The sequence below is a fragment of the Rana temporaria genome, chromosome 2 (genome assembly GCF_905171775.1).
Source record: "Rana temporaria chromosome 2, aRanTem1.1, whole genome shotgun sequence".
Lineage (NCBI taxonomy): Eukaryota > Metazoa > Chordata > Amphibia > Anura > Ranidae > Rana > Rana temporaria.
Window position 1 is genome coordinate 326,869,776 of NC_053490.1, and position 16,037 is coordinate 326,885,812.

Here is a 16,037-nt window from a genome sequence, read left to right on the forward strand (position 1 = left end):
TAGACCACTTCTAGACCTGTGCCATATTCATACTGAGAATATTTCCAGTGACAAGACTGACTGAATGCCAGCTTGAATGTCTCAAATACTGGTCTCACACTGGAGGGAGGGGTTCTTCCAGGTCAACCAAATGTTTCCCTGAATGAATACCCCTCAAGTCTAATTACCATCAATAAATACTTCCTTATGTATGTAAACAATTTACCCTTTGAGGTTACCAGGCCACCTCACACACCTAGGTAGTCTTAGATAAGATTAACACATCAAAGGGTCTTCTGTACCTTTTGATATGTTAGAATTTTGCTGGCTTGGACAGTTCAACTGAATTCCTGGTCTATATGGTAATGTAATACAATATATTGTGCCATACATACCTACACACACACACATACATATATATATATATATATATAATTAATATTACAACAACTATATGACTACAAAAGCCGTCAGCTCAATCCACCACCAAGTAACAGTGAAAGATCATGCTTTAAATTGTGGAATAGTATTATGGTATTATGGGGTGATGGAGGGATTTTGATAAGGTGTCTTTTAGAATCATGTCAGCCTCTAAGGCCTCGTACACACCAGAGGATATCCGCTGGAAACGGTCCGCCGGACCGTTTCCAGCGGATAAATCCTCTGGCGGATTTGGATCTGATGGCTGTACACACCATCAGATCGAAATCCGCACGGAATACATCCGCGGTGACGTGTCGCGCCGTCGCCGCGACGATGACGTGCGCGACGCTGGAAGGCAACTACTTCCACGCATGCGTCGAATCATTACGATGCATGCGAGGGATGGGAGCGGATAGATTGATCCGGTGAGTCTGTACAGACGACCGGATCAATCCGCTGGACACGATTCAAGCGGATAGATTTCTTAGCATGCTAAGAAATTTCTATCCGCTTGAAATCGATCGGCTGGACGAAAAATATCCGCTAGGCCATACAGACGACCGGATTTGTCCGCTGGAACTGATCCGTGGATCAATCCCAGCGGATAGATCCGGTCGTCTGTATGAGGCCTTATGATATTTCATGATCTATACATTTTAATATGATTCTAATTTAACTTTTTACAGTGCCTTGAGAAAGTATTCATACCCTTGAAATTTTCCACATTTTGTTATGTTTCAACCAAAAATTTATTTTATTGGGATTTCATGTGATAGACCAACAACACAAAGTGGCACATAATTGTGAAGTTGAATGAAAATGATAAATGGTTTTAATTTTTTTTTAACCAATATCTGAAAAGTGCTTTTGTATTCAACCCTTCCTACAATACTTTGTAGAACCACCTTTCGCTGCAATTACAGCTGCAAGTCTTTTTTGGAATGTCTCTACCAGCTTTGCACATCTAAAGTGATATTTTTGTCCATTCTTCTTTGCAAAATAGCTCAAGTTCTCTCAGATTGGATGGAGAGCATCTGTGAACAGCAATTTTCAAGTATTGCCACAGATTCTCAATTGGATTTAGGTCTGGACTTTGACTGGGCCATTCTAATACATGAATATGCTTTCATCTAAACCATTCCATTGTAGCTCTGGCTGTATGTTTAGACTTGTTGTCCTGCTGGAAGATGAACATCTGCCCAAGTCTCAAGTCTTTTGCAGACTACTAGGTTTTCTTCTGCCCTGTATTTGACTTTATCCATCTTCCCATCAACTCTGACCAGCGTCCCTGTCCCTGCTGAAGAAATGCATCTCCATAACATGATGCTGCCACCACTATGTTTAACGATGGGGATGGTGTGTTCAGGGTGATGTGCAGTATTAGTTTTCCACCACACATAGCATTTTGCTTTTAAGCCAAAAGTTACTATTTGGTCTTATCTGACCAGAGCACCTTCTTCCACATGTTTGCTGTGTCCTCCACGTGGCTTCTCACACGCTGCAACTGGGACTTCTTATTGCTTTCTTTCAACAATGGCTTTCTTCTTGCCACACTTCCATAATGACCAGATTTGTGGAGTGCCCTGTATTTGGCTCCATCCATCTTCCCATCAACTCTGACCACCTTCCATATCCCTGCTGAAGAAAGGCATCCCCACAACATAATGCTGCCACCACCATGTTTCACGGTGGGGATAGTGTGTTCAGGGTGATGTGCAGTGTTAGTTTTCAACCACACAAAGGGGGTTATTTACAAAAGGCAAATCCACTTTGCACTACAAATGCACTTGGAAGTGCATTGAAAGTGCCTTGGAAGTGTAGTCACTAGATCTGAGGGAAAGATCTGAAATGAGGGGAAGCTCTTCTGATTCTATCATCCAATTATGTGCAAGCTAAAATGCTGTTTTTTATTTTCCTTGCATGTCCCCCTAAGATCTACAGCAACTGCACTTTCAAGTGCACTTGCAGTGCATTTGTAGTGCAAAGTGGATTTGCCTTTCGTTAATAACACCCATAGTGTTGCTTTTAGGCCAGAAAATGCAATTTTAGTCTCATCTGAACAGAGCACCTTCTTCCCCCACATTGCTTTTCGCAAACTGCAAACGGGACTTCTTATGTTGCTGGATGTAAAAAGCCTCTATAAATCTGGATCCGTCCAAGGTGCTTCATAGCCAAAGTGGACGGTACCCGGGCCTCGGTACGAAGAACGAGGTTTTGCCTATAATGCCTCTCTTCGGAGGGCTGGACCCTGGGTTCCAGTACTTTGTGCCTTACCAAGGAACCAAATGTTTTCTGCTGCCAGGGTGCTTTATAGGTCCAGGGGAGTGGTGTTCCTGTCCATGGACCCCGGTCCCTGAAGCTCTAGGACAATACCCACGGTGAAGGGTGAAGATTGGGCCTCTTGCTTGGCAATACCATGCGGCGTGGAAAGGTAAGAGGAGGTACCTACGGAACTTGGTTCGACAGTAGGTCTTCCTTTGGGGATTATGGGTCTAGCCTAAATTATGCTTCTATGCATGGGCAATGTAAACCACTATGTCTTCTGAGGCAGGATGGCTCTGGACACCCATATACCTCCCCTAGCTGGCATGTGTGCTTGGAAACCACTATGTCTGTTGAGACAGGATGGCTGTAGTACCCTTATATACATAGGCGTGCGCACAAGGTGTGCCCAGGCACACCCTAATCACCCTTTACAGCACAGATTCCCCCTACTTCCCTGGGTCCCTCCTTCCCCCTGCAGTGCTACCAGCTTCCCTCCTCTCCCACCAGCTGTTGCTGCAAGGATGTTTTAGGATGAGTGGAGGAAGGGGCCGGTAAATATGTAATTGACTATCCCCTTCCCTTTCTGAATGAACATTACGAGTGATCAGTAGTGTGTGTTTGAGCTTTGGGGTGCACATCTTAATGCAATAGACTGCGCACACCTATGCTTATATGTCTCCCCTTGAGGGAGCTGGTACCCCTAAATCCTATGTAAAGGGATTGCCTTCCGTGAGTAGCTGCATGTCTTATCTGTTTTCCACCACTAAGGGCAGTAAAAAGACATGCCTGGTGTTTCGCTTACCATGCTTTCCATAAGATGGAAGCTTAGTGTTAGCTAGTCTATTGTGTACCCACTTCCTCCGCTTCAGGCTCTGCCACAGTGGTATGAGGGGGTCCCTCGTAGTCCGGGTCCACAGTGCGCCTTGGGAGATCCCCCCCCCCCCCCACCTCCACCATTTCCCTACACGCACGTGCTCGCCGGCTCATGGTACAGACCCAGGGCGGGCTCTTCAAAAAGGCCCAGACGTAAAGCCAGGGGGATGCAGTAGCTTGGGGGCACGTAAACACCTTGTGGGATACAGATTCATCTAAAGACGCCTACTTAGCAGCTAGCTGTGCAGATTAGCAGGCATTGTTTTTTGCTAGACTAAGTTCAGCTGTTGTTGCACCTGGGTTAAGTTCCTCTGCTTTTAGCTTAAGACTTTTTTTGTCTCCCCGTAGAATAAAGGGTTGGGGGTAGTATCGCCACCTGAACCTGATGGCCCTTATCATGCATGATACTATCCTCCCCTATAGAGTGAGACAGCTCATTGTTTGAGCCATCAGCCCTGTCAGGCATTGCAGCCACTCTGCATATGTTTTTTTGGTTTGCATTACATTGCATTTGTTGGTCTATAAGAGCATCACTGCTATATTTGCAGCATCCTCACAAATAAAAAAAAAAAAAGGAAGGGAACAGGGTGTGCCCCTTTTCCTGCTCTAAATCCTTAAACAAAGGGATTTAAAGACCTGAGGATGAGTGTTCACTGTCAGAGGACAGGGAACAGCTGCAGCCTAACGAGAAAGCTATCGGAAGCCCCCACAAGTTCTGGTTGCACCTGCAGTAATTTTTGAGACATTCAGACTGCATATATATTCCCTCAGCATAGACGGCCAGAGCCTCCTTCTCCTCCTTGGAGTTTAGTAGGTTTTTCCTAGGTTGATAGAAAGCCCTCCATAGGGTCCTCATCCTGGTGTTGGCTTCAGGCTAACTAAATGCATAACTGGGGGATACAAAGTTGCTGGTGCACATGGCTAACGTCTCATAATTGCAGGAATTGCACATCTGCAGAGGATAACTTCCTCTTTACCAGTCCACATGTTTGCATTCAATTCATGAGTTTGAAATGTTCAAAATGCATGTGGGGTAAAAACAAGAAACAGAACATGTTTTATTGTTGTTCACATAAAGATACCTGTTTTTTTGTTACCACAGAAATGCCTAAAATCGCAAAAGGATGCTTGAATGCATAAAGATGCTGGATCACACATGGTTACCTGATCATCCAAGTCCTGGATTACCCAGGGATATTTGGTCACACAGAGAGGCTTGTTTCCACAGAAATGCCTAAAATCGCATAAGGATGCTTGAATGCATAAAGATGCTGGATCACACATAGTTACCTGATCACCCAAGTCCTGGATTACCCAGGGATATTTGGTCACACAGAGGGGCCTGTTTTCACAGAAATGCCTAAAATCGCATAAAAATGCTTGAATGCAGAAAGAAGCTGGATCACACATGGTTGCCTGATCAACTGAGGCCTTGATTACCCAAGGATACTTGATCACATAGAGAGGCTTATTTTCACAGAAATGCCTAAAGTCGCGTTTAAATGCTTGATTGCATAAAGACGCTGGATCACACAGGGGTGTTTGATCACACAAAAGTCCTTGGTTACACAGGGGTACAAGGCCGCACAGCAGGGCTTAAAGTGCATAAGATGCTTGATCGCATGAAAAATGCTGAATCGCATAGGAATGCATGATTGCTTTAAAGTTGCTTGTTGGCCTAGATTTTGCTTAATGAGGCATGATAATTTAAGGTTCCTTAATTATACAGGATTTCTTGTGCTGGCATAGGAATAGGTGTCTGCCTGGGTGCATGTTGCACAATGTTGCATAACACGTTCATAGCGCATGCTTGCTTGCAAGATGCTTGTTCCATAGCACACACGCTATATGTATGCGTGCATACAGCGCGGCCCTTTTTATGTTTTTGCCTAAAATATATTTATATGAATTCTTCCTTCCATGGACACACGCTTCCATGATCACGCTTCCATAGAGGCATATGGCTTTAACTCTTGCCACGTACACATGGGGAGCCTTTTGCACATGTGGTATTTACATGGGACTGCAGAGGTTGTCTGCGTTTCGCAGGAGAACAGCACTGTCTCCAGTTGGTGGTCTTGCCCCGTGGCAGGTCTAAAGGTCCAGGGTATAGCAGTAATGGCATACTGAGGCAAACTCCTGCTGATGGATCAGTCAGTGGCATTGCTGGACTTAAGGGTGTCCAGCGTGGTCAAGTACCTGGAACTCCTGGGTTAGGATCCCATTCTAAAGGTACATTCTCAGCCCAAAAAGGAGTTTTTTTGGCCTCAGACAAGATCATCGCTATGAGAAAGCTGGTCTATGTGGCCACGGCAAGGAACAGTTCCTTACTTTTTTCTTAAGGGGCTAGGGAAGATGCTGGCTTCATTCAAGACAGTTCCCTATGCTCAGTTTTATTCAAGACTGATATAAACATAATTGGCTCTGTCTAAATGGAGTGGATCCTAACCTAGCATTATCCAAAGAGCCTGGTTCCAGAGACATGCTGGAGTTTCAGTTGATGGTTCTTGACTAAAGGATTGCCAGGCCTGGAAGAGTCCACGGCCCAGGGGAAGTAGTCAAGCTCCAAGTGAGCCTTATCCGTCAGCATTCTAAGGCCCCGTAAGCCCCGTAAGCATTCTAAGGCATTCTAAGGCCCCGTACACACGACCAGTTTCAGCAGACATGTTCGGTCGTGTGTAAGGCCGATCGGACAGGATTCCAGCGTACATTTGCCCGCCAGACCGTTTTCGAGCGGACAAATGTTTCTAAACTTGCTTAGAAACATGCCCGCTGGAATCCTGTCCGTCGGACATGTTCGGTCATCTGTACAGACTTACCGTACATGTCCGAGCGGCCGCCATCCCGAATGACTTTGACGCATGCGTGGAAGCATTGACCTTTCAGCGTCGCGCACGGCGACGGCGCGAACACATCGCTGCGCTGTCTGTCCGCGCAGCTTGTCTCTCATTTCTGTATGATGGTGTGTACAGCCATCATACAGAAATCTCCGGGCGGGCATGTCCGCTGAAATGACCGTTTTCATCTTACATGTTTGCCCGTGTGTACGAGGCATTAGAGCTACCGATGGATCATCTGGCTTAAAGGCCTGAACGTTTAGGTGGCAGGATCGTTCTGTCAGAGTACAATCAGACAATGCCATACTAGTGATTTACTTCATTTACTAAGGAGGAGCTTGTGCCTTGCCTATTGACAATCATCATTACATGCAATGCAGAATTAGCAGGCGATTCGTTGGAGTCGTCAACAATTGTTTGCGGGAGAATGACCTCTACACCCCGACTTTTCTGACCAAATGCCACAGAAAGGGTACCCTGTACATAAAATGTATTGCCGTTCAGGTTCAACAAGGGGATTGAACAGCTTTGTGTCAAGGACAAAGGATCCATCCGCATGCGGGACAGATGTGTTAGTGATCCTGGGGGACCAGTTGTCACTGGTTTATGTGTCTTTCCCCCCAGTTCCGTGTCTTTTGTGTCTTCTATGCAACATCAGAGGATAACAGAAGCTGGCCTGATTACTCTGGCATAACCCAGATTACCTCACTGTGCAGGAACAGTAGGGGTGATAGTAGAGGACTCAGGGTCCCTTACATCTTGTCCAGGCCTACTTCGCAGGGGGTATTACATCCTGTCTTGCAAACAGGTGAATTAATGGTCTGACTATTATAGCCCACATTCTTGAGGATCGGGGCTTTCAGAATCCGCGGCAATTACCTTGATTCATTCAGGAGAGCTGGCCTCCAGGACCAGATATCCTAGGATCTGGAAGGCCCAGGTTCCTGGTGTGAAACCAAGGGGTGGCATGCTTGGAAGTATGTCATAGGTAAAAGTCTGGCCTTTCTACATTTGGAAGGGAGATGGAGCTAGCGTTAAGCTCCATCAAAGATCCGATCTTGGCCTTGTCAGTATTTTCAAAGGTCATTTTATACAAGGGGTAACGTGTATAAGTCCGCCAGTTTGGTCGCCCTTGGGCTCGGAGGATTGGGTCTAGTTTTGTCGGCTTACAGGGTCAGCACCTTGGGCCGATGCACCATATTTCCCTTTATCTTTCTAACAAGGGAATTGGTGTTCTTGGTTGTGGTAGCCTCCGCAAGAGAGTTTTTAGTATTGGCATCTTTCTTTGTATAGAGCCTTACTTAATTATTCTTACAAGTAGGGTGATGTTAATCCTCACCCAGCCTTATTTACTAGAAGGATCTAGTGTTCATTTGAATCAAGATATTCTTGCCTTTCTTTTTTTCAAAACCTTGTTCCGCAGAAGGAAAAGTTATTGCTTGTCTCTCAATAGTGATGAGAGCAGTTAAAAATCTATCTGAAGATTTCAGATATAGAAATTTGACGTTTTGGTGTGCTGCCAGAAGACCCTAGATGTCGGCAGGCAGTGTTCAGATCAGCTATTAAAATGGTTACACTCTCTCTTAGTGTAAGAATGGTCAAGGCCTATCTGAAGCGGCTGCTCGGATACGGAAAACTGATGTTGTTGCGCTACCAGGAGGCCCCAGAAGAGGGCAGGCAGTGTCTAGATCAACTATTTTCAATGTTGATTCATCAGGTTATTATTCAGGCTTGTGGTTTAGGTAGAGGACTCCCCCTGTTTCTTTTTGGGGTGCACCCTACCGGGATAGTAAGCGCTTTATGCGTGGTGCATTACCAAGCCTTTATGACTCAGATTTGCAAGACTGCAAATTGGTCGTCGGTGCTTACGTTCACTAATTTCTATCAGGTGAACATAAGACGGCAAGAGGATGCTGCTTTTTTGGCGCAGTATGCTGCAGGCAGCATTATAGGTCCTCACGTCTGAAGATGGCGGCGTTGTTGGTGTCTCCCTCCCCTCAGTAAGCATTGATCTGGGACGTCCCATTTAGTAATGACTAAGACTCTGTGTCCCGTGATGTACGATAAAGAAAATAGGATTTGACGGAATGAGGGATCGATCCGACAGGCGTACGTCTTAGTACGCCGTCAGATTGTAGGTGTATATTTACGCTGGCTGCTAGGTGGCGTTTACGTCGAATTCCGCGTCGAGTATGCAAATTAGCTAGATGCGGCGATCCACGAACGTACGTCCGGCCGGTGCATTTTTTTACGTCGTTTGCGTTCGGCTTTTTCCGGCGTATAGTTACCCCTGCTATATGAGGCGTATCCTATGTTAAGTATAGCCGTCGTTCCCGCGTTGAATTTTAAAAATGTTACGTCGTTTGCATAAGTCGTTCGCGAATAGGGCTTTGCGTAGAATGACGTCACTGTCGTAAACATTGGCTTGTTCTGGTTTAATTTCGAGCATGCGCACTGGGAGACCCCCACGGACGGCGCATGCACAGTTGAAAAAAAACGTCATTTACGTTGGGTCAAGACATATTTACATAAAACACGCCCCCATCACATCCAATTGAATGGCGCGCCCTTACGCCGCCAAAGATACACTACGCCGCCGTAACTAACGGCGCGCATTCTTTGAGGATTAAAAGTACAGACCAAAAGTTTGGACACACCTTCTCATTCAAAGAGTTTTCTTTATTTTCATAAATAAAGTGAAAGAGTGCGGCGCAAACAAATGCTAATTATATGGTTCTAAAAATAAAGAATAAAAACAATATAAACTTAGAAACCATGAATACAGCGAACCAGTGAAAAAAACAATGTCCATGTGTCCTTATAAAGTGTATTAAAACCCTAATCCAGCAAGAGTGAAGGTAAAGATGAAACACCGATAGGGAATCCACCACCGCATGCAAGATGGACTCCTCACCTTAATGCTTCGACCCGTGAGGGTCACAAAGCATATCTGCAGTAATCAGCAATCACATTAGACCTCCAATGGAAAGACACCATACCACAATGGTATCAGCAGACCACCATACATAGAAGAAAAAATAGAAGATATCTAGTGCTCTCTGTAGGATTTATTGCTGTATAAAGGATAAAAATTGGGCACTCACATCCACCTGACGCTGAAGAAGTCCCGCCCACGGGACGTAACGCGTACGTAAGGGGAGGAGCTACGCAGGACGCCACCCCGATCATCGCCGTCTGTTTTGTTACACGCTGTTACAGCTTGCACTCGGCTCATGAGTGTTTATACATGTGAGTGCCCAATTTGTATCCTTTATACAGCAATAAATCCTTGTTTATACAGAGAGCACTAGATATCTTCTATTTTTTCTTCTATGTATGGTGGACTGCTGATACCATTGTGGTAAGGTGTCTTTCCATTGGAGGTCTAATGTGATTGCTGATTACTGCAGATATGCTTTGTGACCCTCACGGGTCGAAGCATTAAGGTGAGAGTCAGTCTTGCATGCGGTGGTGGATTCCCTATCGGTGTTTCATCTTCATCTTCACCTTCACTCTTGCTGGATTTGTGTTTTAATACACTTTATAAGGACTTTTTTTGGACACGTGGACATTGTTTTTTTTCACTGGTTCACTGTATTTATGGTTTATATGTTTATATTGTTTTTATTCATTATTATAACCATATAATTAGCATTTGTTTGCGCCGCACTCTTTCACTTTATGCATTTTGGGAAATTTTTATGAATTCATCCTCAGTGCTGGCTTGCATTTTATTAGTTTTATTTATGATTTTTTTCCAGCGCTGAATTTTTCACATTTTATATCTTCTTTATTTTTATGACTATGAAAATTGTAGATTCACACTGAAGGCATCAAAACTATGAAGTAACACACATGGAATTATACATAACAAAAAAGTGTGAAACAACTGAAAATATATTTCATAGTCTAGGTTCTTCAAAGTAGCCACCTTTTGCTTTGATTACTGCTTTGCACACTCTTGGCATTCTCAAGAGGTAGTCACCTGGCGCAGCACCTCATCACTCTCCTTCTTGGTCAAATAGCCCTTACACAGCCTGGATGTGTGTTTGGGGTCATTGTCCTGTTGAAAAATAAATGATGGTCCAACTAAACGCAAACCGGATGGAATAGCATGCTGCTGCAAGATGCTGTGGTAGCCATGCTGGTTCAGTATGCCTTCAATTTTGAATAAATCCTCAACAGTGTCACCAGCAAAGCACCCCCACACCATCACACCTCCTCCTCCATGCTTCACGGTGGGAACCAGGCATGTAGAGTCCATCCGTTCACCTTTTCTGCGTCGCACAAAGACACGGGGGTTGGAACCAAAGATCTCAAGTTTGGTCTCATCAGACCAAAGCACAAATTTACACTGGTCTTATGTCCATTCCTTGTGTTCTTTAGCCCAAACAAGTCTCTTCTGCTTGTTGTATTTCTTTAGCAGTGGTTTCCTAGCAGATATTCTACCATGAAGGCCTGATTCACACAGTCTCCTCTCAACAGTTCTAGAGATGTGTCTGCTGCAAAAGGTGGCTACTTTGAAGAACCTAGAATATGAAATATATTTTCAGTTGTTTCACACTTTTTTGTTATGTATAATTCCACATGTGTTAATTCATGGTTTTGATGCCTTCAGTGTGAATCTACAATTTTCATAGTCATGAAAATAAAGAAAACTCTTTGAATGAGAAGGTGTGTCCAAACTTTTGGTCTGTACTGTATATACATACATACATACACAGTTTACCTCTATGTAATACCTTAAAGGTCACAAGAATCAAGGGATAATGGCACTCTTGTATTTGGGATTTTAGGCAGCATCATGCCTAAGTGGGTAGCACTTCCACCTAGCAACGATAGGGTTACCAATTCAAATCCCAACCACGGCACATCCTGCCTTGAGTTTGAATGTTCTCCCTGTGCCTGCATGGGTTTCGTCTGGGTACTCCAGTTTCCTTCCACACTCCAAAGACATCCTAGTAGGTTAATTGGCTCATCTCTATATTAGCTCTAGTATATGCAGTATATTTGTATGAATGTTGCGTTAGGGACCTTAGATTGTAAGCTCCTTGAGGGCAGACACTGATGTGAATGTACAATATACATATGTGTAAAGCGCTGTGTAAATTGACGGCGCAATATAAGTACCTGTAATAAATAAATATTTTTTTATTTTTTTGCACTTGGCCAAGAGATATAACAAAATTCTTTCAATGGCATATTTAATGACCAAAAGGGAGCAAATAAGGGATGTTTATTGTTAGAATTTTAGTATTATGGGGAAGTGGTGCCCAACAATTATAACATTGGAGAGTATCATCCCAGTAAAGTCATATGAAATAATAAAAAAATGTTATGCATGCAGCGGGACTTTAAATATACCTACAATAATTATAACCACAAAAACGTAAAAATATTATAACAGTGAATATCTTTCAAAACATCCATATATTAATATAAGATAATATTTCGTATTGATGTTTTGTAAGATATTCACTGTTATAATATGAATGCCCATAGAGGGATCAAAATTCAGCCTGTCTCTGCTGAACTGGTCGAATTTCCATCCATCTTTGGGCAACTTTAGTTTTCATGTTTGGACGATTTGGTAGCCGATTTCATTGCAGCTTGTGACTTCATACCACAGAAGTCTATACAAGTCACAAATGACATTGGAAAAAGGTAGTGCAGGAACCTTTATCAAAGTCGCTGTGACAATGGGGTGCGACTTGTCATACAATTTGGAACGGTCAAATTGCAGGACAAATCTCATCGGTGTTAAAAGGGGCCAAATAGTGTAGAAGCTAGCTGAAATTATTTTTTTTTAAAGAAAATGTTCGGTCTTAAATCTATGTGCAATCAACATTGTAGCTGTTATTGTTTTATTTCATGTTGTCTTTAGTGCATTAACTTGTTTTCTAAAAAATAATATCTATAACCGCTGCATTTAAATTCAATAACAAATTACAACAGTGCGTATATAATCTTCCCGCTGTAAAAAATGGTTTGTCTTACAGCTGTGCCACAGCTTATATCCTCCTGGCGGAAGAGGAAGCTACAACCATCTCTGATGCAGATAGGTTCTTCCAACAAGCATTGAAAGCTGCAGAAGGTGCTTACAAGAAATCTCAACAACAGCAGCACTTGAGTTCTCAACATGAAGCTCAGAATAGTGAGTAAACTATGCCCTGTTTCCCTGCTACAATTACTATAGTCACTCTTATTCTGCAGTTCAGTAAAATACTGTACATGTGTGCTTCATTGGATTCCTTTGTGCAAATATATGTGTATGTGGGGGGTGCATTGGAGAGATGAGAACCCAGACCTCTTGTTGGTATCAGAGTTAGGCCTGTACTGCATGGACATGCAAAGGGGGAATGCTGTTGAAAAAAATATAAAGGCTTTCACTGCATTTGCAGATCACTTTTTTAAATCTTATCCAGTCCTGTAGTTGTCTATAATACTGCATTAAAGGGGAATCGGGTGTTTTTTTTTAAATCGAAGCAGTACTTGCCGTTTTAGAGATAGATCTTCTCCGCCGCTTCCGGGTATGGTCTTCGGGACTGGGCGTTCCTATTTGATTGACAGGCTTCCGACGGTCGCATACATTGCGTCACGAGTAGCCGAAAGAAGCCGAACGTCGGTGCGGCTCTATACGGCGCCTGCGCACCGACGTTCGGCTACTTTCGGAAAATTGTGACGTGCTGTATGCGACCGTCGGAAGCCTGTCAATCAAATAGGAACGCCCAGTCCCGCCGGCCCATACCCGGAAGCGGCGGAGAAGATCTATCTCTAAAACGGTAAGTACTGCTTCGATTTAAAAAAAAAACACCCGATTCCCCTTGACAAAATGAGCCTCAATCTAATGTTAAAATTTTAGTTTTTGGGTGAACCTCCACTTTAATGAAGTTGTGCTTTTTACACATGGGTGCCTGAGCCAGTGCAACACAAATTCCCCAGCCCGGGTGCTGCGTACAGCAGTTGATAGACATAAATGGATGACTGTATGGATGTACTCAGGTAGAAGAAGCTGGTGCTCAATAAAAATGAGTATAGCAAAAGGCAGAAATGTACACATTTTTTGCATACGTCCACATGCTATATTCCTTTTTATGATCACACCAGCATATACCGGAGTACAGCTGCACACAGCCATTCATATCTGTGGGAAGCTGTACGCAGCACCTGGATTTTCCAGGCTGGGGAAAAAACACTGCAATATGTGTTGCTTGGGCTTAGGCATGCAGGAGGCCTACTAGAGAAAAAAAAAAAAGTTTACCTTCCTCCATATTAGTTACTTTACATTTCCAAGCATATCTCACACTGTAGATCTGAATATGATTGTTTGTCTTGAAGCTTTTTAGATCTTAATAAACACACTCTGATAAATATTATTTAGACCTTTGGAATCACAACCAATGTATATTATCTATTTTGCTTAGTTTCTGTCTTGTACCTCATATGAGACTGAAATGGAGAGGTTGGCCTCTCTTGTATCTTCAGCCCAGACCCCTTTTGAGAGTGAAACAGATAGTGTCAAGGCACAGGAGAAGCACGGGTTCCTGTAGAGCAGGGGTCCTCAAACTTTTTAAACAGGGGGCCGGTTCACTGTCCCTCAGACCGTTAGAGGGCCGGACTATAAAAAAAACTATGAACAATTTCCTATGCACACTGCACATATGTTATTTTGAAATGAAAAAAACAAAATGGGAACAAATGCAACCCTCCCCCTTCATCATTATAAGCCCCCCCTCACAATCATTAATTGCAAACCGATCATGATCATTGCAAGCCCCCCCACCTCACCATCCTCATCATCATCCCCTCATTGCAAGCCCCCCTCGCCATCATCATTGTAAGCCCCTCATTGCAACCCCCCACAATCATTAATTGCAAGCCGATCAAGAACATTGCAAGCTCTCCAATCATCATTACATCATCAGCCCCCCCCCACCATCATCATCATCATCATCAGCCCCACCATCATTAATTACATCACCATCAGCCCCCCTCACCATCATCATCAGCCCCCCCCCACCATCATCATCATTACAAAATCATCAGCCCCACCATCATCATCATCATTAAAAAATCATCAGCTCCATCATCATCATGATTACAAAATCATCAGCTCCACCATCATCATTAAAAAATCACGCGGGCCGTAGTTTGAGGACCCCTGGTTTAACCCCCCCCCCCACCACCATCATTATCGTAAGCCAGCCCCCCCCTTCATCATCATTAAAAAATCATCCGCTCCCCTCACCATCGTAAGCCAGGCCCCGCCCACCGTCATCATCATCATCATTAAAAACCCATCAGCTCCCCTCACCATCGCAAGCCAGCCCCCACCATCATCATCATCATTAAAAACCCATCAGCTCCCCTCACCATCGCAAGCCAGCCCCCACCATCATCATTAAAAAATCTTTAGCTCCCCTCACCATCGCAAGCCAGCCCCACCACCCCCATCATCATCATTATTAAAATAATCTTAAGCTCCCCTCACAATCGCAAGCCAGCCACCCCCCACCATCATCATCCTTATTAAAATAATCTTTAGCTCCCCTCACAATCCAGCCACCCCCCCCCCATCATCATCATTAAAATAATCTTTAGCTCCCCTCACAATCCAGCCACCCCCCCCATCATCATCATCATCATTAAAATAATCTTTAGCTCCCCTCACAATCCACACCCCCCCCATCATCATCATCATCATTAAAATAATCTTTAGCTCACCTCACAATATAGCCACCCCCCCCCCCATCATCATCATCATCATTAAAATAATCTTTAGCTTCCCTCACAATCCACCCCCCCCCCCCCATCATCATCATCATCATTAAAATAATCTTTAGCTCACCTCACAATATAGCCACCCCCCCCCCCCCCATCATCATCATCATCATTAAAAAATAAACTTTAGCTCCCCTCACAATCGCAAGCCAGCCCCCCCCATGTAAGCCCCTCACAGCCTCCTTACTGTTTTGTGCTGTGTCAGTCTGGCTGTCACGATGCTCCCCCACTGTAACAGTTCCGGCGCGCTGTGTTAAATGTCCCGCCCTCCTCCTCCTCCTAGACCAGCTTGTGTGACAGACAGCACACTGGCTCTATCACACAAGCTAGTCTTCTAGGAAGAGGAGGGCGGGACATTTAACACAGCGCGCCGGAACTGTTAACGCTGTGTTTCACGGAGATCTCCGTGACACAGCGGGATTGCTGTGTAACCGGCCGGCATTGCCTGTCAGGGACGGGCGGGCCGGTTTAAAGTCCTCCGCGGGCCGCATGTGGCCCGCGGGCCGTAGTTTGAGGACCCCTGCTGTAGAGGTTAATAGCAAGACCTGTAGGCTGGAGATGCAGTCTCAGGAGGGCTACTCCCATTAGCCACAGTCTGCCCTCCTAAAGTTTGAAGGACAGGTAACTGACCCTTTGTTTTAGAGGGTTTGGAGACCACTGCCATAATCAAACAACAATATCTCTTTGCCATAGTTCTAATTTTTATTACAGCCTATTTGGGAATTTCAGTTAGCCAGCCACCCACCCACCATCACTATCGCAACATTTTCATTTTTTCCTAGACATAGAATAGAATGTCAACAAGGTGAGTGGGATGCCCTTCATAATGGCTGCAGCAGGTGTACATACACAGGGAACTCCAACACAAAGTCACCAATG

General features: G+C 44.3%; 1 protein-coding gene across 2 annotated transcripts in view; it reads left to right on the plus strand.

The window, feature by feature from the left end:
- Positions 1-16,037, plus strand: part of LOC120927054 (suppressor of tumorigenicity 7 protein homolog) — a 241,553-nt gene that overhangs the window by 81,856 nt on the left and 143,660 nt on the right. For both annotated transcript variants that reach the window (XM_040337485.1, XM_040337486.1), the window contains exon 7: positions 12,377-12,531. In XM_040337485.1, coding sequence (XP_040193419.1) covers positions 12,377-12,531 — 155 coding nt within the window. The remainder of the gene's footprint in view (positions 1-12,376; positions 12,532-16,037) is intronic.